We start from the raw sequence: 22,620 nt of genomic DNA, 5'->3' as shown, positions 1-22,620 counted from the left end.
GCGGCTCACGGACCACCGGTTGCCCACCCGTGGTTTAAACGATTAACACCCTATATCTTACACAGTACCAAATGAAAACTGTGTCTAAGTCATTTTTAGATTTTTTTCTTACATAAGTTCAGTGATCATACTTTTCCGTAAGCAACAGCGTCGTCAGCGAACAATCTGAAAATGATACTCGTTCCACTTGACAGATCGCAAAGAGTAAGAGTAGTCATAGCATGCTTTCTTAGGTCACAACCGAAGCTTCCCCTTTACTTCTCGAATGTTCTGTGTTGTTTCCGTGAAGTATTGTTCGTGTAGGTCATTTACCCAGGGAAGGTGCTTCATATAGTCGGATGTTTTGTAAGTGTCGGCAATGAAATTAACAGTCGTGCACATTTTTAGCACCTAGGAAGACGGAATCTATTGAACTCCAGCGTCCACGATTAGCAATGGCTCTGAGCACTATGGGACTTAACTTCTGAGGTCATCAGTCCCCTAGAACTGAGAACTACTTAAACCTAACTAACCTAAGGACATCACACACATCCATGCCCGAGGCAGGATTCGGACCTGCGACCGTAGCGGTCGCGCGGTTCCAGTCTGTAGCGCCTAGAACCACTCGGCCACCACGGCCGGCCACGAGTAGCAATGCTGTGTGTGTATGGAAGAGAGCAAGTAGTGTTTCACAAGAGCGATACATTCGTGCTGAGCTGCGGAGGGAACCTCTCCTTTTTCAAGGAATGTAATTACATTCGCTCTTAGACTTTTGTCCAGGATCGTGCTACATACACTCGCTAGACATTTTGGTTGCGAGCTTGGTCAGAACGTGATGCGCTCGACATTTTCGAAAAGGCTACCAGCTGCATTGTGTCTCCTCGTCAGGGGGGGGTTGTCCTTGCCAGACGGAAGGGGCGTTTGATTCGATCCGCGTGTCGTGCTCCGCTGAGCCCACACAATGAACTTGTTTCAGGCAGCGTCATAGCGCGCGAGCATTGCTCGCGAGGGGAACCGTCGTGGAACAAGGAGCTCTTGTATTTCGTAGGCCGGCGATCTCGTCTGAATATGGACGCCGTGCTGTCAGCCAAACCGCGCAGGCACCGGTTCTGCTCGCTTTGACAGAGAGTTTTGTGTTTAAATGTAGTAATAAAACGAATGGGGCACCACGCGGAAGTGAAAAGAGGAGAATAAGACAAACCACGACGGCAGAACTGCAATAACAAATCAAAACTCTACGTGTAAAAATGTCTCATAAATATTAGAATACAAACCGAAAACTTTGTTGTTTAGTATACAAGTTATCTGCAAGCGTGCGGCGAACAATGTGATAGTGCTGCTATTCTCGTCTTTACCACGAACAAAATTTGTCAGTCATCGTCAGCAACGACCGGCTACTTACTCTTATTTTGTTTCCTCAAAAACATTTTGTTCTTTCTATACGGAAATCATTCCCAGTTCACAGTCAGTCTAGCGGATCTATTATCGCGGACCTCTTTACCATCTACTGGACATGGTAAATAAATTGAGAACCCATTGGCAAGTCTTCGAAACACTGACTTTGTGCGAGTCAAAGTATTGTACGCAACACGACTATAGGACAGTCTGTTCGATTTCCTTCTGCACATCAAAGAGAGACTAAAAAAGCACCGTATTAATCCTAGATTAAGAATGACCGATTTTCTAGATGGGAAACGGTAGTACCCCACAATACTTATATAATCCCAGGTGGAGTATCATCAGTTTACGGATGGGCACAATATTTATATGTACGTACTAATGGAAACAAAGTCAGCGGCACTGAACCTGGCTGGCCGATTATAATTTGCTGAGCACTTAATTGTCAGGTGTCCTCAAAGTGACAGAGACTGCACTCATGTTAAGGCAACTCAATCAAGCGTTAAACAGCCTATCCAGACAAGAAGTAAGCAAGTTCGGTTCCAGCAATATCGTGATTAAGAGTCACATGATTGACTTACGTAGGGGGATATGGACACGAGGTTACAATGAACATAAAGGTGAAGGTGAAATTGCGAACCCTAAGTGTTGTGATGGTAGTACAAATAGCTTGTGTTTAAAATGATGTAAGGGCGAGGGCGACAAGATGTTAGTGAATGCGTGGCAGTTTAACCACAAGCACTAACCGTTTGGAACGCTTCTGTGTGATAACGTGTTGTACTGGAAGAGCAACGATTAACGTATGTACACTAAACGGTGGACGAAATTTTGTGTGTAACGTAGGAAATAGCTGGACAGGACTAAGAGGTGCTAATAAAACATCGAAGCTTTTGACTTAAATTCTAATTGTTATATGACATTTTTACGCCTGGAGTTTCGATTTGTTATTGCAGTTCTGGCCTTGGGGTTGGTCTTATTTCTTCTCTTTTCACATCCGTGTAGTGCCCCAATCGTTTTATTACTGCATTTAACACAAAACTCTCTGGCAAAGCAATCAGAACCGATGCCTGCGCAGTTTGGCTGACAGCCCTACTTTTCCATGTGCTGAGTCACGCATGAAATACAACACAGAATTCTGTTCTGATGTAATACTTTACAAGGATTACTTTGAGGATGCAAACAGTTAATTACATTGGGGTAGGCCCGGTTTCGATGAAAATTCCACCGTGAAGCAGATGCTTCATAATGGAAGGCAATGGACCTGTGGCACCTACTTACTTCTTACTTGAAGGTTAAATAAAAGTAATTCACGCGATCGTGAGCGTCAAGCTCTGAAAAACTGCTGACGAAAGTCTCTGGTATCTCACGGGAGATCTGAAGAAACTCTGCAAGATTCATTCATACATCAGTGAGACATCAGCGTAACTTATTTAGAAAATCGTTAACATTGGTGGCTGGTAATTAGGGTTGGGATACCGAATAGCAATATAGTTAAATATCGATACATCGCAATCAACTATACGATGATTTTAATCGCTCTTTGTCCAGCCAGTATATCGGTAACATCGATATTTTGTGACGATATAATCGGGTACAATTATTATCTTCATTGCCATCTAAATCACAGTAGAGAAAACTCCACGAAATAATGAAATATTTACAGCTTAAGAACGAATCTACATTTCTTTACTTCGAAGTTCATAAGGAAATTTTGAATGTTGTAAATGTGTATTTTCATAACTTCCTCTCAATCCAAAGTCATTCTGGCAGTAATACTGAAAATGTGAAAAAAGCTCTAGATTCTGAAAACTTATCCAAAATTGTCAGTGTTTTTACGAATACCACCCTCAGAACGGTTAGAAAATAACCCATTCGCAATCTGGAAGGAAGTATGCTAACAAATTAATTTTTTTAGTTCTTTACAATATAAGTTTTTGGAACTGATAATATTTTCATTTATTTTACCTATATTTTTTTCTATTTTTCATATTTTTTCTTTTTTCTAAGATTTTTCTGTTTATATGTATGTTAACGACGTATGTAAACGATGTAATCTGTCTTCCTGTAAATCCTTCGTGTAATCATAACGTAAACACAAGGTCTTACTTATTTAGTATGCTTGCAGTGCAACAAGAACATTGGCAAACTTCTTTGCTGTCGCTGCTGTCCGCCTCTGGAACAAACCGCCCTGCACTCTTCGCACAGTTCGAAGCCCTGCTACTTTTACGAAAAGACTGAGGAAATTTCTCATATCATCCTCATATCGTTTCCAAGATCGACGCGTATGACGAGCTTTCCCTTTGGCAAAAAGTAACGCCAAAGTTTCTGTCTTCTCCCAGATATGCTTCTTTTTCTTTTCCTTTCTCTATGAGTCACGGTACCGTCTTCACTCTTATATTGTTTAACTTTGAGTTATCAGTTCATCTTTCCGTCCCTCTTCAAACCCTTCTCCGTGCCCATTGCTGCTAGCACTCATAATTGAAAACCCACTTCATTTTAATGTTTAGCTATTGTTGTATTTACCACATACCAATGTAAACTGTGTGCACGTTTACCTACATATTGTAACTTTTATTTTTCTAAATCTAGTATAACATACTTACTGTAATATACTCAATGTAAAATATATAGAATCTATAGTAATTAAAGGAATTCAAAGAAAATTAAAGAGCGATGACAAATATTTCTCCCAAAATAATACATCCGACAAATGATATTATATGCGTAAAAGGCAGGTGATTAAACCACCAAACAATTAAAAAAAGTTGTATGTTATACGCTTTCTAAAAAAATCACGAAAAAACAGTCTGGATCGCGATGGTTATTTTATTAGAAAGGCCGGTTTCGGTCTGGTCTTAGGCAATCTTCAAAACAGCACCATCGGCTGAAGTTGACTATGTCTAAAACAGCCAGGAGACTTCAGTCGCCGAAATTGTTCGTTTGTTTGAGCAGTTTCAGCAACTGAGGTCTACTGACAGTTCTATACATCGTCAACTTCAGCTGATGGTGCTTTTCTGAAAACGGGCGAAGACTAAGACGAAACCGGACATTTTAATAAAATAGCCATTTCGATCTAGAGTGTTTTTTTCACTGATTTTATATAGCTTAAGATCGCTGTTTCCAAAAAGGTTACCAAAAATTTTACATGCTTTCTGATCACGGCACCTCAAAAACAGAATTATGAGTGATGAGTGCAAACCAGTGGGAAGAGAGAGACAGGGCCTCAATAAATTTAAATAAGAAAACAGTTGTTCATTTATTTAAACACAAATTTGTAAAGTAGTTCCAATTATTAACCATATGAAAGCAACCAAAACGTACATTTAATGCCAGTAGTACGAAAAACATTGTGCTTCGGTTTTAGATGTACTCTTGGTATTCGCCTCTCTTTGACATAAGACACATTATTTGTCTCTAAAAATTGGCAATCATACTCATCCTTAATTGTAACCTAGAAGGTCGATAAAGTATGTAAATAAAATCACTCGAACCCAGAAACTGAGTCAGAACATCCATATGACTACCGTAACTGTCGGAGACTTGTCTTGGTTGTCTCACATTAAGTGAAACCAGTCACATCAGAAGACTGAGAGAAGACATTCATGTAGGTAACATGGCCGGATAGTAGTTTCATTCAGTTGTTTCATTCGACTGAGAAAACCGACTGAAAGGAAAACAACGGACTAGCCAGTCAGTTGTTGAAACCAGTCGGTTGTTCCATCACTGCATTGTACACTTCCAATCTTTGAAGAAGAAAGTTTAACTGAATCTGAGATAACAAACAACAGCCTTAATAAAATGATGGATGTACCAGCGCCAAATATGAGGATGAATGATGGGGGTTTGTTATCAGGAATGAAGGTAGGCACCTGATCTCGAATATAAGACGTCTTCGTTTAAGCGTAGATGTGAAATTGAGAGGTATACAAAGGCAATCAACATCTGCAACCTAAATGAATTAATCTTGAAAGCGAAATTTTAATGTGTAACAGGGTGAATGATGAATTTTTGCCACATAAGATTTGAACGGATCAGGATACAGACTATTACAAAAAGAGCGCCCAACGAGAAGACTGACACGCTAAGAGCAGACAGTTAGGTCGTAACAGATGTGAAAGCCTAATGCTTGGAGTCGTTGTTGATAAAAAGTTACGTACCAAACCTTACTTACATTAATGATGTGAAAAGAAGCAGGAAAAGACCTTAGAATAAATAGAAACGGGCTGCGGCTTAGAATACTTCACTTAACTTGTTACTAGAAGGAAATAATCGAGACAAAAAGAAGTGATAGTTTACACACACACACACACACACACACAGTGCTGACGCTTCTACAAGGAGTGTGCATTTCCGCGTGGTTGGCGAGAGAGATTCGAACCTCGTACCGCGTCTGAGATCCATGTTGTCCATCTCGGTGTTGTGGATGACGTGCAACTTCTTCTGGAACTCGCGGGTGAGCTTCTTCCGCACGTAGTCCGCCTCGATCTCCTGCTTGGTGCGCGGGATCCGAAACCGGATGCAGCAGCACAGCATCACCACTGCAACAGGGAAAGCCGTGGGGTGGCGTATAGTAGGGCACCACTGACCTAGAGCAAAATTCTTCCCTCTGCTCCGTCTATCCTTAGAAATTAACTAGTCACTTCTATGGAACATTAAGTGAGCATCAGCAGATTTCCCCAGCAAACCTACTCTGCTGAAAATGGCATGATGTCTGCTCAATGAACTCTCTTTGAGGTAAAGTTTTTCCACAGGCTGAAGCGGGAGAAGAACTCTGACGAAGCCCCAGAAATAGTAAATTAACTTCCTGTCTACAACTGAGATAATTAGCGTGTAAAATACTCCAATTATTACAAGAAAAAATGCAGTGTTTTAGAAATAATATTCAGCTTACAAGATAATATTTCTACCACTTCATTCTCGCGTAGCAACGACAGATAGATGGCCTAAATCAGTAATCAAACGGCACATAACACAGTTTTAAAATATTACAATTTGTTTGCCGAATAATATTGAATTCGACTCCAGAGACACACTTAAGAAGCAGTCAGATGATTTGTTGAGAAAACTGAAATTTAATTTTTAATTTATGAAATATGTAGGACTTAGGGAGGTCTTAAAATAAACACTGAAATAGTGTGAAGAATGTCAAGAGCTAGTTCAGGATGTAGGAGACAAGGCAGTTCTGTTGCAGAGGATTGGACGAGTCTATAAAGTGTAATCCCAGAAGAAGGACATAAATATACAATAGGTACTAGGAAGATAACTGCGAAGTAACGTCGGATAACAGAAAGAATACTTCACTTGATCGACCAAAGAAGGAAATATAAAAATGTTCAATTAAATGCAGAAATACAGAAATGCATCACTTAGGAATGCAATGAACAGAACTTGCAGAGAAGCCAAGATGGAACGGCTGAAGGAAAAATGCGAATAAATCTAAAAGGAACGGTCGTCGGAAGGACTTATTCAGCAGACAGAGAAGTCAAAGCAATCTTCAGCGAAATTAAAAGCGAAGTGCAACAGGAATTACACTGTTAAACGCAGTTAGGCGGAAAGTCTCTGCGACGGAAGGAACTGTCTAAAGACATGGTAGAAGACGAATGCGAAATCGAAATAGAAGAGGCAGGGGATCCAATATTAGGCTCAGGGTTTAATAGAGTTTTGGAAGATTTGCGATCAAGTAAGGCAGAAGACATAGATAACATTCCTTCGTAATTTCTGAAATCATTTGAGGAAATGGAAAACAAACCACTATTGAAGTTGGTTTAAAGAATCTGTGGGTCTGAGGAAATTCAATCAGATTTTCAGAAAAATATCATCCACAAGATCTCAGAAATGCAATGGCACGTAAGTGCGTGAACTATCGCACAGTCAGCTTAACCGCTCATTCGTCGAAGTTGCGGACGAGAATCATATACAGAAGAATGGAAGATAAAATTAGGTTAGATGTCTGTCTGAATTTTAAAAAAAAGGTGAAGGCATTAGAGAGGCAGTTCTGACGTTGCGCTTGATGATGAAAGCAACACTTAAAAATATTAAAATCCGTTCATAGGGTTTGTCGACCTGGAACAAGCATCCGACAATGTAAAATGGTCCAAGATATTCGAAGTTCTCAGAAGGTAGGCGTAAGCTATGGAGAAAACCGACTAGTATACAATGTAAACAAGAAACAAGAGGTAAAAATAAGAATGGAAGCCCAGACACGAAACAGCGACGGAAATAAAGGCAAGGTTCAGGAGTGGGAATAAAATTCATAGTGAAAGGATATCAGCGATAAAATTCGCTTATGGCAACGATATCCTCGGTTCAAGGGAGGAAGAAACGCAGAATCTATTGAGCAAGGAGGATATAAGAAGCAGATTAGCAAAGGCAAAGAGGGCATTCCTCGCAAAAAGAAGTCTACTGGTACCAAACATCGGCCATAATTTGACGAAGAAATTTCCAACACGCACTTGTCGAGCATAGAATTATACGGAAGTGAATCATGGAGTGCGGGAAAACCGAGAAAGAAAAGAATCAAGCGTTTGAGGTTTGCTGCCGTAGGAAGACGCTGACAATTGAGTGGACTGGCAACGTAGATTCGGCGAGGAGGAAACTTCTGGAAGTCACTGACGAGAAGAAGGGAGACGATGATACGCGGCCAGACGATATTTTATAGGAGGGGACGGCTAGAACCTGGGGGTATGGAGTATTTTTAATATTTTGGAAGACGCATGGCAACTTCTAAGTAGCCATAAAAAAGTTAAAGTTCCGATACTGTTAAAAATCTACGTAATATCGACTTTTAAGTCATTTTCTTGAAAGAGAAGCACTTAACTACACTGTATTTTTTTTCCTTTCTCTGACAGGTGGGAGGGGGGCATGGGAGGGGGGGGGGCTGCTTTGGTCATGGGCGCCCGTGATGATGGCACATGTGTTCAGACATCGGGGACTAACCAGCATGGCACCAGAGGGAGTTGTGGAGCGTAAAACCGTAGTGGAATATATCCAAAAAATTATTGAGATGCAAGTGCTACTGTGAGATGAAGGGTTAGTCACAGGAGAGGAATTCGTACCAGGCGGCTTCAAAACAGTCAAAACATTGTTGCGGATTCTTAAAACAGAAAATTTTATGTTTCCCTGACGTTCACGGCTCCTATTGCTCAGAGACAATCAAAAGTTTTTAAATTGCTATTTTAAACTTTTTATAGTTATTTGAACTGAGACCATATAAATTTATCTCAAATTAATGAGTGTGTTGTTACACTCTCAAGTTTGACAACCGCAAGGTATGTGCCTTGCTAGTGTTGTAACGTTACTTTCTTTTTTTTATGCAAGTCTGTCACTGCAACGGTATTTGTGTGCTGGTGTGCTTTTGACCGTTATTAGTTTAACTCGAAGCATTGTTGCTATTAATGCATTTGGTTGTCTTACGTGACAGTGACTGCACATGCCTGGATAAGGGAGACAGAACTGTATGAAGTGTTCCACCGAGAGCAGAGTTTAATATTTAGGAGTAAAACACAATTATTTTTGCATGTTTCGTTGTGGAATTTCTGGAAGAAAAATAAGTTCATTAGTCGCCCTTTTAAAACAGGATACTGGTCTCTTTGGAAGACTGTAGATCTGGTAATAAGTTGTTATGCTAAAGTAAGTCTCGAAAGTGAAGTGATACATATGTACCTGCCGGTTGTATGGAAGCGGTTCTGAGGTACCAGTTATCGATACGTGCTGAAACACCCACATTAGTACGTCGTGTAGTAAGATAGTTAGACGCGGAGAGGTGAGAAAGCATCTGTCATGTTTCGACGCCACCATGAACACGTTGTCAATGAAGTTGCCCGATTTGTTGGTGTATCAGTGCGGACTGTTCAACAAGTCTTCCGCTCGGAGCCATGTAACACGTCGTAAGACCATGGATCGTAGGAAGATCCTAAGAGACTGAGATCGGAGGCGTGTTTCACGTGTTGTCACTCAGCGAATTAGGACGGGCGGCTAGAATGGGTGGCCGAGGTGAGGAGAGTGCTCGCGCAGGTTGCAGGCTTACCGCACGCCAGGACTCCCGCGATGGCCATGAAGATGATCTGCCAGACGCGGAAGCCGGCGGCCACCTCCTGCTCCAGCCACTCGTCCGTCGGCGTCACAGCCGTCGTCGTCGTCGACGCGGCCGCCTCAGCGGCGTCGCCGCAGCCCTGTCCAACCGAAACATCGGCTGTAGAAGCATTACGGCGGCTCTCTCTCTCCGGCCCATCACCTCCGTTACCAGGACACACAGCGAAAGTTTTCGTGTCGCAAAGCCGCATATCTGCCAAATTACCTTCGTTAAATTGAAGATCAACAGTCTAGATTGCAATAATATTTCTTTTTTAACCGATTTCGGCTTATGTGCAAGCCATGTTCAGAATTTTAGGCCCTGCAAGGGTAGGAACAGCAAAATTACAAACTGTGCTATTACTCATGGCCTTCAAATAAGATACAGAGCCGTCCGGTGTGGCCGTGCTGCTCTAGGCCTTTCAGTCTGGAACCGCGTGACCGCTACGGTCGCAGGTTCGAATCCTGTCTCGGGCATGGATGTGTGTCATGTCCTTAGGTTAGTTGGGTTTAAGTAGTTCTAAGTTCTAGGGGACTGATTACCTTACAAGTTAAGTCCCATAGTGCTCAGAGCCGTTTGAACCATTTTAAGATACAGAAAAGCTGTAGTATAAAATTACAGTCAGTACTATTGTATATGGAGTTAAAAAATAGAGAAAGGTTATAACGCTTACCCCTACGACTGGTGCTGGTGACTCCTTGGATTTCTCGTGATACCAAGATCGTACTCTGATGGCTGTGGAGCCACGGGTTAAGTAGTGCGCGCCGAATAAGGCTTACGTCATCATAGCCAATGGCAAACGTTTCACAAGAGCTGTATGCAGTTTGCACTGTAAGTTCGCGTAGCCCACGTACGAGTACATAAGATGTTAAAACATTATCAAGCATACGGCAAGTAGTCATTTATGTTGAAATAAACAATCTTACAAAACAACAGAAGAAGCAGTGTAATCTACTGACACTGGTGTGAAAGACAAATACATCCTTCTTAATAATGTTTAATTAATCGAATAAACAGGAGAGTGGTAATTATACACATATACATATTACATAAAGAGATAATGAGAGGTAAAACTACATTAAATGATGCAACCATTAAAATATATACAAGCCGTGTGTATTTACTAGTCTGTGCCCTCTGGTAGGAATTCAAAACTGCGCCTTTGCCTAGATAACGTGAAGGTTGAGATGGCCGCCATGATATAATAGAAGTGTGTACTGAGAAAGGAAGCTGTTGTCATGGTAACGTAACGGCCCAAGTGGCAGTCAAGAAACCAGAGAAGTACGCCTACGGACGCCGACTACGATCAAGGTATCGATTCAGGTCGATATCATTTTTGCCGACGACAAAATGAATAAACGCAGTAGGAACGGTACTTACAAGGGAACCTCCCCATCGCACCCCCCTCAGATTTAGTTATAAGTTGGCGCAGTGGATATGCCTTGATAAACTGAACACAGATCAATTGAGAAAACAGGAAGAAGTTGTGTGGAACTGTGAAAAAATAAGCAAAATATACAAACTGAGTAGTGCACGGGACGGATAGGCAACATCATGGAGACAGTTAGCTCTTGAGCGTCGTGGTCCCGTGTTAGCGTGAGCCGCTGCTGAACGAGAGGTCCTTGGTTCAAAGCTTCCCTCGAGTGAAAATTTTATTTTTGCGTAGTTATTATCTGTCCGTTCGTTCATTGACGTCTTTGTTCACTGTAATAAGTTTAGTGTCTGTGTTTTGCGACCGCACCGCAAAACCGTGCGATTAGTAGACGAAAGGACGTGCCTCTCCAATTGGAACCGAAAACATTTGATCGCAAGGTCATAGGTCAACCGATTCCTCCACAGGAAAACACATCTGATATATTCTATACGACACTGGTGACGGCATGTGCGTCACATGACAGGAATATGTTGTCGACCCACCTAACTTGTACACTTGGCGAAGGTGTAAAAAGACTCTTCTACCTTGCCCGATTTAGGTTTTCTTGTGGATGTGATAATCACTCCCAAAAAAGTGATGAAAACATAAGAGTTTGTCACATAAACTGAAAATAAAAAATTAAACTTTTCACACGATGGAAGATTTGAACCAAGGACGTTTCATTCCACAGCTGCTCACGTTACCACGAGACCACGGCGCTCCTGCCTTTGGAGTGTCCTTGACGTTGCCTATCTTCCCATGAACTACTCAGTTTGTATATTTTACTTATTTTTTCACAGTTCCACACAACTTCTTCCTGTTTTCTCAATTGATCTGTTTTCGGTTTTTCAAGGCCTATCCACTGTGCCAACTTATAACTAAATCTGAGGGGGGTGCGATGGGGAGGTTCCCTTGTTAGTACTTTCCAGCGTTATTATTGAGACCAAGTATGATGAGACATCAACTGCAAGAGCATTTGCTGTTGTCAAGGTGCCATAGTGACAGAGCGGCAGCTCTGTGTGGACGTTTTCATGGCATAACCTTTCTCTATTTTTTAACTCCATATACAATAGAACTGTCTCTAATTTTATACTATAGCTTTTATGTATCTTATTTTAAGGCCATATGTAATAGCACAGTTTGTAACTTTACTGTTCCTACCTTCGCAGGGCCAAAAATTCTGAAGGTGGCTTGTACATCAGGCGAAACCGGTTAATAAAGAAATATTATTGCGATCTCGACTGTTCATGTTAACTTAAATATAGCATCAGGTCGCTGCTCTCCAAGACTACGATGTCAAAATTTATACCTTCGTTAAACCCGCCTCCGTAAGCGGAGGTCGCTAATGCTCACGCATGTGCGGTGGCACTCCATTCGCACGTAGCCTGGCTCGAATTCTGGTAGCGTAAGAGACGTTCACCGCCAGTAAGTGGGCGGTGAGGGACGAGAGGTGGTGGTGAAAAATTTCCTGATCGCTAGAGTGCGGACATGCGTTCATCTAATCTTTACCTTAAGTTCAGCACCCCCTAGGTGCTATCCAGAGAAAACAGGCACCTCGATTAAGTCTCTGCATTCCCTCATCAACACAGAACACGAACATGGCACAACACAATGCACACGCCTATAATAGTCACCTATACTCAACAAGTACAGTTAACACACAGCTCCACACCCCGCGAAGAAATGGGATGTTGCGACTAGACAGGTGAAACTGTCACTCCGATTCATCCAGCCAACAATGCCACACCACTCTTTCTTCCCTTCGTTACTTTACCATGGAAATACACACATCAAAAAAAGTTTTACTTCACCTCCGTTCCGAGAGTTCCGGAATGTCCACAGAAAATTGGAATAGAGATCAACATAAACATCATTTCCGCCCTTTTTATTGTTGATGAAAACCATACACTGCATGTTGTGCCACCATACAGCGAGACCTTCAGAGGTGGTGGTCCAGATTGCTGCACACGCCGGTACCTCTAATCTCAATAACACGTCCTCTTGCATTGATGCATGCCTGCCGGCCGCGGTGGTCTAGCGGTTCTAGGCGCGCAGTCCGGAACCGCGCGACTGCTACGGTCGCAGGTCGAATCTTGCCTCGGGCATGGATGTGTGTGATGTCCTTAGGTTAGTTAGGTTTAAGTAGTTCTAAGTTCTAGGGGACTGATGACCACAGATGTTAAGTCACATAGTGCTCAGAGCCATTTGAACCATTTGATGCATGCCTGTATTCGTCGTGGCATACTATCCGCAAGTTCATCAAGGCAATGTTGGTCCAGATTGTCCCACTCCTGAACGGCGATTCGGCGTAGATCCCTCAGATTGGTTGGTGGGTCACGTCGTCCATAAACAGCCCTTTTCAATCTATCCCAGGCATGTTCGTTAGGGTTCATGTCTGCAGAACATGCTGGCCACTATAGTCGAGCGATGTCGTTATCCTGAAGGACGTCAATCGCAAGATGTACGCGATGAGGGCGCGAACTGTCGTCCATGAAGACGAATGCCTCGCCAATATGCTGCCGATATGGTGGCACTATAGGTCGAAAGGTAGCTTTCACGTATCGTACAGCAGTTACGGCGCCTTCCACGACCACCAGCGGCGTACGTCACCCTCACAGAATGCCACCCCAAAACAGCACGGAACGTCCACCTTGCTGCACGCGCTGGGCAGTGTGTCTAAGGCGACAGCCTCACCGAGTTGCCTCCGAACACATCTCCGACGATTGTCTGGTTGAAGGCATATGCGACACTTATTGGTGAAGAGAACGTGATTCCAATCTTGGACGGTCCATTCGGCATATTGTTGGGCCCATCTGTACCGCGCTGCATGGTGTCGTGGTTGCAAAGATGTACATCGCCATGGACATCGGAAGTGAAGTTGCGCATCATGCAGCCTATTGCGCACAGTTTGAGTCGTAACACGACGTCCTGTGGCTGCACTAAAAGCATTATTCAACATGTTGGCGTTGCTGTCAGGGTTCCTCCGAGCCATAAGCCGTAGGTAGCGATCATTCACTGCAGTAGTAGCTAGTAGCCCTTGGCGGGCTGAGCGAGGCATGTCATCGACAGTTTCAGTCTCTCTGTATCTCCACCATGTCCGAACTTCATCGCTTTGGTTCACTCCGAGACGCCTGGACACTTTCCTTGTTGAGGGCCTTTCCTGGCACAAAGTAACAATTCGGAAGCGATCGAACCGCGGTATTTACAGTCTAGGCATGGTTGAACTACAGACAACACGAGCCGTGTACGTAAATTCCTGATGGAATGACTGGAACTGATCGGCTGTCGGATCCCCTCAGTCTAATACGCTCTGCTCATGCATGGTTATTTACATCTTTGGCGTGATTACTGTCATCTCTTAATAGTCAAAGGGACTGAGTCTGTGATACAGTATCCATAGTAAACGTCTATCTTCAGGAGTTCTGGGAACCGGGGTGATGGAAACCTTTTTTTGATGTGTGCATGTAAAACTTTTTTTGATGTGTGTATGATGCTTCGTGTCTATCTCAGTTAGCCCAACATCTAAAGGTAATGAATTAAATTCAACGTCATGCGGTTACAGAACACGTGAATTTTGGAAATTACACTGCCTGACATAAAAAAGTTATGATCCCAGAAGACAAGATCCACTGTCAGTATAACTCCGTACATGTACAATCCATCGGCGGGCATGTAAATACATTGCCGAAAAAAAAAAGTACACCCTTTAGAGGTTTCCAATTCGGCCAAGAAATATTGTTGCAATAGTCCACATGGAATACATGACATGATTATATTTACAAGTGAAGAACACCAGCGGTTCTGAGGTACCTTGTACCGACACATGGCGAAACACGCACATTAGTACGTGGTGTAGCTTCCACGGATGGCAATGCAGCCTCTGACTCTGGCATCTAGTCGTTCGTACAGATGACGAATACTGTCCTGACATACGTTATTTTACGCCTGCTCGACATTTTCACGTAGTTCTTAAGAGCTGTTGGTTGACAAGTCCCGCGAGACACTGCTCGCCCGATCATATTCCACACGTGCTCGCTTGGAGACAAGTCTGGAGATCATGTTGGCCAGGGAAGTTCCTGCATGTATTAAAGAACATATTATTGAGTTTAATGGTTAGTGTGTGGGCGAACATTATCCTGTTGGAACAACACATCTCCTTCCTGTTTCAAGAACGGCAAGAGTGAGAGTCCAACAAAATTCTGTACTTACCGAGAGTTGTTTAGCGTTCCCTCCAGAAACACCAAACGTGAATGATAGTTGTGGCTAATCGCATCCGAGACCGTAAGTTCTGAGGTGGGGGGCAATGTGCTTTGGGCGAATGCTCTCTATGGGACAGTGCTCAGTAGGACTATATTCTACGCGCAAACAACCACCACTTATATACAGACAGAATCTACTTCCATCGCTGAAGGCCAAGGTGCGCCGTTCCACCTTCCAAGTGATCCTCTGACAGCACCAGTCAAGCCATGCACGTCAGTGCTGTGGCGTGAGTGGAAGATGAGCTATGGTGTGCATGCTCATAGTCCCACTGCTAATAACCGGTTCGCAACAGTTCGTGTTTACCCGTCTGGGCTCGCAAGTCCTCTTACCTGTGCTGTCGTAGCTGTACGACCTGCCACTGCTGCCCTTACAATACGACGATCGTGGCCGGCGCCTGTGCTGCGTGGACTTCCAGAATCTCGTCTACTGGCGTGGGAATGTTCACGTGACGGCTGATACCAGCATCGCTCCACAACTGAAGCAGCACGTCCAATTCGTGTGGCAAATCTCCGAAACGAGCACCCCGCCACTTGGAAGTCCGCAATCTGACCCCTTTCAAACTCGCTCAGTTGGTTATAGGAAGCACGAATGCATGTCTGAGGCACGTTTGCACCACACTGGGCCTCCTGGCTGTGAGCATTACCTATTAAAGAGTAGATACAGATGGCGCTCTGGTAGCTATGCCACTACACTACCTGTTGGTTGTCCACGCTGAAACCATTACCAGTTCGCCCACTATACACAAGGTGGCGTATGACGTCATCGGATCTAAATAGACGTCGTTTTTTCAGATGAACTAATTTTTTCCGGCAATGTAATTAGAGCAGCAATTCTGTGTGACATATAGAACGGCCACCAGAGAGTATTAATGCTGTTCATTTTTAGTGCTGCTATCGGACCTGATATGGTATATAAGGGACGTGAACAACATCACATGTTGAGTGATCACTGTGAGGAACACGGAGATGCTACGTATTTCTCTGTACTGAAAGTCAGCAGACAAAGTGTGACCATCACAATGGAAGATCGCTGTACTGTGCACTAATAACATCGTAACCTCTTCATATTTGTGGCTGCCATCCGAGAATAAGTAATTGACTTCCTGCAACATTGTCTGTGATCCTCCACCATTGGTTAGAGACTAAAAGCAGCCGGACAAGGGAATTACCTCCCCATGCACCATAACGCAAATGTTTGCATTTGGTGTGGTACCAAGCCTGGGAAGCATGGACAGCGTCACATTGTGTTCAGCGATGAATCGCGATTCTTCACTGCCTCGGATGACCATTGTCAGCGTGTATAACCCCATCCTGGGTATTCTTCCAGTGTCTTGCGGAGGTACAGACGTGTTACTCCTGGTGTCATGGCGTGAGGTGTTATCGTGTATGACGTCAGGTCACGGCTGGTAGTTAGTTATTGAGCAAGCGCTGATAGCATAACGGCACTTCAAGGACTCCCTGCGTCCTCACTTGGTATTTCTCATTCGACAGTATCGTGGTACCATTTTTCAACAGGGCAATGCTCGGCAACACATGGAATGTGTCTCTATGAACTGTCTGTGTGACGATGAGACACTGCTGTAGCCAGCAAGATACTCAGATCTGTCCCCGACAGAACAGATGGCACCGGTTCGGAAAACTCTGTCCCAGTGCTAGTATACAGGATATTAACGACCAGTTGCAAACAGTTGTGGGGAAGCTTCTCTCAGGAGACCAACCGAATCAGTGCATGCATGCAGGACAGGCATGGTTCAAACTTATACTGATAAGTGGGCTCATACTACCAAGTTCGTTATAAATTTGACTGACTGTGTAGTCAGGAAAATAATACCATATAGGCTCTCAACCGATAAAGTTTCAATTCGTTTCCTCCTCTCCATCTGGGGGCTTCACTTTCCTTGTCTCTTTGGCCCATTTAGTCACTTGGAATTTACAGGATATTCACAAGGAAGTGTACTGAGTAGGCTCATTCTGATTATACACGGTCCAGGCACATAATGTGACGACCTGCCAAAAGCCCCAGTAACCACCTTTCGCAGCGAGGGCTTGCAGGAAGAGAGTCAATGAGGTTCTGAAAGGTGCCGACCCCAGTGCCGTGGTCAGCTGCGCTCTCGGTCGAGGATAGATGTCACGAACAGCCCGATCGAGGTGATTCCACAGATTGTCGACTGGACTTAAATCCGGGAATTTGGTAGCCACGGAATTACGGTAAACTCATCCTGGTGCTCTTGGAACCAACACGTACACTGCGAGCTGTTTGACAAGGTTGCGTTGCCCTACCGGTAGATTCCATCTTGCTGAGGAAAAAACAAACTACATGTAGAGTTGGGCATGATACCCAAGAATAGAAGGATACTTGTGCTGCTTCATTGTGCCTTTCAGAATGACGAAATCACCCAGCGAATGCCACGAAAACATTCCCCAGACCATAACGCTCCGTCCCCCATCTTCGACCCTCCGGTCCAGATTGTACACCAATTAGGTTTCTCTCAGAGTATGTTGACACAATAGCTTCATATTTAGCAATTATATACAACCACTTCCTCACAGGAAGATCCGTACCTAAAGACTGGAAAATTGCTCAAGTCACACCAATACCCAAAAAGGGAAGTAGGAGTAATCCTCTCAATTACAGGAGTATACCGCTAACGTCGATTTGCTGTATGGTTTTGGAACATATACTGTATTCGAACATTATGAAGTACCTCGAAGAAAACGATTTTTGACACATAGTCAGCACGGTTTTAGAAAATATCGTTCTTGTGAAACACAAATAGCACTTTATGTTCATGAAGTAATGAGAGCTATCGACAGGGGATGTCAAATTGATTCCATATTTTTAGATATCCAAAAGGCTTTCGACGCCGTTCCTCGCAAGCGTCTTGTAACCAAATTGCGTGCCTCAGTTCTGCGACTGGATTCGTGATTTCCTGTCATAAAGGTCACAGTTCGTAGTAATAGACGGAAAGTCATCGAGTGAAACAGAAGTAATATCCGGAGTTCCCCAAGGAAGTGTTATAGGCCCTCTATAGTTCCTGATCTATATTAACGACATGGGAGACAATCTCAGTGGCCGTCTTAGACTGTTTGCAGATGATGCTGTCATTTACCGTCTTGTAAAGTCGTCAGATGACAAAAACTAATTGCAAAATGATTTAGATAAGATACCTGTATGGTGCGAAAAGTGGCAGTTGACCCTGAATAAAGAAAAGTGTGAAGTTATTCACATGAGTACTAAAAGAAATCAGCTAAATTTCGATTACGCGATAAGTCACACAAATCTGAAGGATGTAAATTCAACTAAATACTTAGGGATTACAATTACAATAACCTAAATTGGAACGATCACATAGATAATATTGTGGGCAGAAGACTGCGATTCATTGGCAGAACACCTACAAGGTGCAACAGGTCTACTAAAGAGACTGCTTACACCAGGCTTGTCCGCCCTATTCTGGAGTATTGCTGTGCGTGTGTGGGATCCGCATCAGGTGGGACTGACGGATGACATCGAAAAAGTACAAAGAAGGGCAGCTCGTTTTGTATTATCGCGAAATAGGGGAGATAGTGCCGCAGACATGATATATGAATTGGAGTGGCAATCATTAAAACAAAGGCGTTTTTCGTTACGACAGGATCTTCTCATGAAATTTCAATCACCAGTTTTCTCCTCCGATTGCGAAAACATTCTTTTGGCATACACCTACATAGGGAGAAATGATCATCACGATAAAATAAGAGAAATCAGTGCTGGCACAGAAAAATTGAAGTGCTCGTTTTTCCCGCTTGCCGTTCAAGAGTGGAACGGTAGAGAGACAGCGTAAAGTTGGTTCATTGAACCCTCTGCCAGGTACTTTATTGTGAATAGCAGAGTAATCACGTAGATGATTGTTGCAGGGCTGTACACGCAAACAGCCATCTGTCTGATTCATCTGGAAACGCCACCAGTCACCACTGAGTGAACGTCCAGCTGCGGCACTGGCGTGCAGTTTCCAGTCTTCGTAGACGATGAACAGCAGTCAGTATGGCTGCATGAACCAGGCGCCAGCTGCGGAGGCTCGTACACAGCTATGTGCGCGGAACGCTCGTTGAGGAGACGCTGTTGATAGTCCCTCGATTTGTCTGGACGATCAGTTGCTCTACAGTTGCACGCCTGTTCGCTCGCACGTATCTCCGCAGCCGTCGTTCACCTTGTCATCTACGGCCCCCGGTGCACCAGAGTATATTTTTGGAATTTCCGAAAAAGACTGAAGTAAATAAAAAGTTAATGCCATCATTTAATAAAAAATATTTTAACTTCTATTACAGAACTGACTAGAGGCGAAAATCTGCGACATGTTCTAAAGTACAGCGCTCTCCCCTATCTCTTCATTTGTTTCCCGACCTATTCATCTAATGTTCAGCGTGGCGTTTGACTTCCATACAAGCCCACACTGCAGACAATTACCTTCGGAAAAGAGGTCATGACATTTAAATTTAGTATGGATGTTAAAATATTTCCTTTTTCCACAAACGACTTCCTACTGTTGCCAGGCTTTACTTCATATCTTCTCTAATTCTATCGTCCTCAATGTTTTGCTGTCTGAATACCAAAAAGAGGACTGATCTACTGTACTACTGGCCATTAACATTGATACACCACGAAGATGACGTGCTACAGACGCGAAATTTAACCGACAGGAAGAAGATGCTGTGATATGCAAATGATTATCTTTTCAGAGCATTCACACAAGGTTGGCGCCGGTGGCGACACCTACAACGTGCTGACAAGAGGAAACTTTCCAAACGATTTCTCATACACAAACAGCAGTTGACCGGCGTTGCCTGGTGAAACGTTGTTGTGATGCCTCGTGTAAGGAGGAGAAATGCGTACCATCACGTTTCCGACTTTGATAAAGGTCGGATTGTAGCCTATCGTGATTGCGGTTTATCGTATCGCGACATTGCTGCTCGCGTTGGCCGAGATCCAATGACTGTTAGCAGAATATGGAATCGGTGGGTTCAGGAGGGTAATACGGAACGCCGTGCTGGATCCCAACGGCCTCGTATCACTATCAGTCGAGATGACAGGCATTTTATCCGCATGGCTGTAACGGATCGTGCAGCTACGTCTCGATCCCTGAGTCAACAGATCGGGACGTTTCCAAGACAAGAACCATCTGCACGACCAGTTCGATGACGTTTGCGGCAGCATGAACTATCAGCTCGGAGACCATGGCTGCGGTTACCGTTCACGCTGCATCACAGACAGGAGCGCCTGAGATGGTGTACTCAACGACGAACCTGAGTGCACGAATGGCAAAACGTCATGTTTTCGGATGAATCCAGGTTCTGTTTACAGCATCATGATGGTCGCATCCGTGTTTGTCGTCATAGCGGTGAACGCACATTGGAAGCGTGTATTCGTCATCGTCCTACTGGCGTATCACCCGGCGTCGTGGTATGGGGTACCATTGGTTACATGTCTCGGTCACCTCTCGTTCGCATTGACGGCACTTTGAACAGTGGACGTTACATTTCAGATGTGTTAGGACCCGTGGCTCTACCCTTCATTTGATCCCTGCGAAACCCTACATTTCAGCAGGATAATACACGACCGCATGTTGCAGGTCCTGTACTGGCCTTTTTGGATACAGAAAATGTTCGACTGCTGCCCTGGACAGCACATTCTCCAGGTCTCTCACCAATTCAAAACGTCTGGTCAATGGTGGTCGAGCAACATGCCAGTCACTACTCTTGATGAACTGTGGTATCGTGTTGAAGCTGCATGGGCAGCTGTACCTGTACACGCCATCCAAGCTCTGTTTGACTCAATGCCCAGGCGTATCAAGGCCGTTATTACGGCCAGAGGTATTTGTTCATGGTACTGATTTCTCAGGATCTATGCACCCAAATTGCATGAAAATGTAATCACATGTCAGTTCTAGTATAATATATTTGTCCAATGAATACCCGTTTATCATTTGCATTTCTTCTTGGTGTAGAAATTTTAATGGCCAGTAGTCTACTTTGATTGCTCATTTGCCAATCTAGTTTTCTCAGCTGTACCTGATTGAACTTGAATACTCTCCATTATGCTTGTTTTTATTTTGTTGATGTTAATTTTAGAACCACTAATCCAATCACCACTCACTCCCATCATCTGATCTTGCACGTCCTTTGGAGTCTCTCCACTAAACTGCTGTGTCGGTGGCGATAACTAACCGTTTCCTTTTTATGAAGAGATGGATTGAAGAATTTTTAACTTTGACGTAGCGTATAAATTTACAGTTCATAAACAAAAATTATAAATCAGTATTGTTGAAATGAGTCGTCAGAGCAAGAAAATATTTGACAAATTAATTTTTCTTGGCGACATTCTTGAATAAATGCTTCACGGAGCTCTTGCCGCTTCAGATTTGAATTCAGTTTCGAGCTTTCGATGACTTCCTCCGTCGCCATCGCCAAGAGATTTCAGTAAACATTTAGGTACTTGATTTAGTCGAATTATGTAATGGAGACGTCACGATGTCACGTAACTTCCGTATGGTTCTGGAGATTATGTCGGTGTCCATGACTGAAGAACACTGATACCAAAGCTGATTTCGTTAAATGGGGGACTACTCAGCTGATTTCTCTGTTGTCTTTCACAATCAAGCGCCCGTTTCCATGCACCACTAAGGGCATGGTTACTGTCCCGGTTACAACTGTTGCTACACCTTCTGATCTCAATGGCTTCTTTGATGTCAGGTATATGCATGGGATAAAATTTTCGTTTTTTCAAATATAATCGTATGTTTGTTTATGAGGTTACGTTCAGCAAAAGCAGATTTGTCCTCGTTGCGGTACTCTGTGCAGCGTTCTGAAATGGTTCATATTGACTCAGCAATGAGGTAGTGGTTAGCATACATTGTCCTGTAAACAAGTAGCTGTCACTTCGTTATTTTGATTCAGTTATAGAGGTCTGCACCGACGCAGATATCTACTGGTGTATATGGAGATGCCCGCTATAATAATGATGTGATTGATAATAATAAATATAATTACTGATTTAAGTCGCTATTACTGACGGTTTGGGTCAGGCAGCCGCTACATTAGCTTCAATGCGCAGTGTCCTGGAAAGGATATATGGGTGGTTGACACTGCAAGGACGAAAGCGGCGGCACGCCCTTCAAGGAGAAAGTAACGACGGAATAGCAGCAAAGCAGGTTTGTGGCGATCTTCAGTGCGTCCAGTGTGCCATCCCCTTGCATGCTGCCATCTCCTTGTTGAGGCACAAAGAGATACTTAGACGAGAAGAAGACAGGCCGAAAGTGACAGACAATAAACAGCGTCTCGTAAAGTCCACAACTCGGCCAAGGCGTACCTCCTTCCAGCCACGCAGAGAGGATGAAGTCCTTCACTCTCACCTTCGAATGGAACACAACCTCCTGAGGCACAGCTTCTTGATCCAGCGAGAGACCCTACAGTGTATGGTGGTCGTGGTGTACAGATCACTGTGCATCACATTTTAGTAGACT

At 43.7% G+C, this 22,620-nt stretch overlaps 1 protein-coding gene across 1 annotated transcript in view; it reads right to left on the bottom strand.

Annotated features, from left to right (window-relative positions):
• The window catches only part of LOC126455627 (uncharacterized), a 49,612-nt gene that overhangs the window by 17,086 nt on the left and 9,906 nt on the right, over positions 1-22,620 (bottom strand). Inside the window, exons 2-3 of the mRNA XM_050091392.1 lie at positions 9,404-9,548; positions 5,763-5,915 (exon numbers count right to left, since the gene is read on the bottom strand). Of these exons, the coding sequence (XP_049947349.1) occupies positions 5,763-5,915; positions 9,404-9,548 (298 nt within the window). The remainder of the gene's footprint in view (positions 1-5,762; positions 5,916-9,403; positions 9,549-22,620) is intronic.

Source organism: Schistocerca serialis, chromosome 2 (genome assembly GCF_023864345.2).
Source record: "Schistocerca serialis cubense isolate TAMUIC-IGC-003099 chromosome 2, iqSchSeri2.2, whole genome shotgun sequence".
NCBI classification, from domain to species: domain Eukaryota; kingdom Metazoa; phylum Arthropoda; class Insecta; order Orthoptera; family Acrididae; genus Schistocerca; species Schistocerca serialis.
This window is presented reverse-complemented; position numbering and strand designations above follow the sequence as displayed.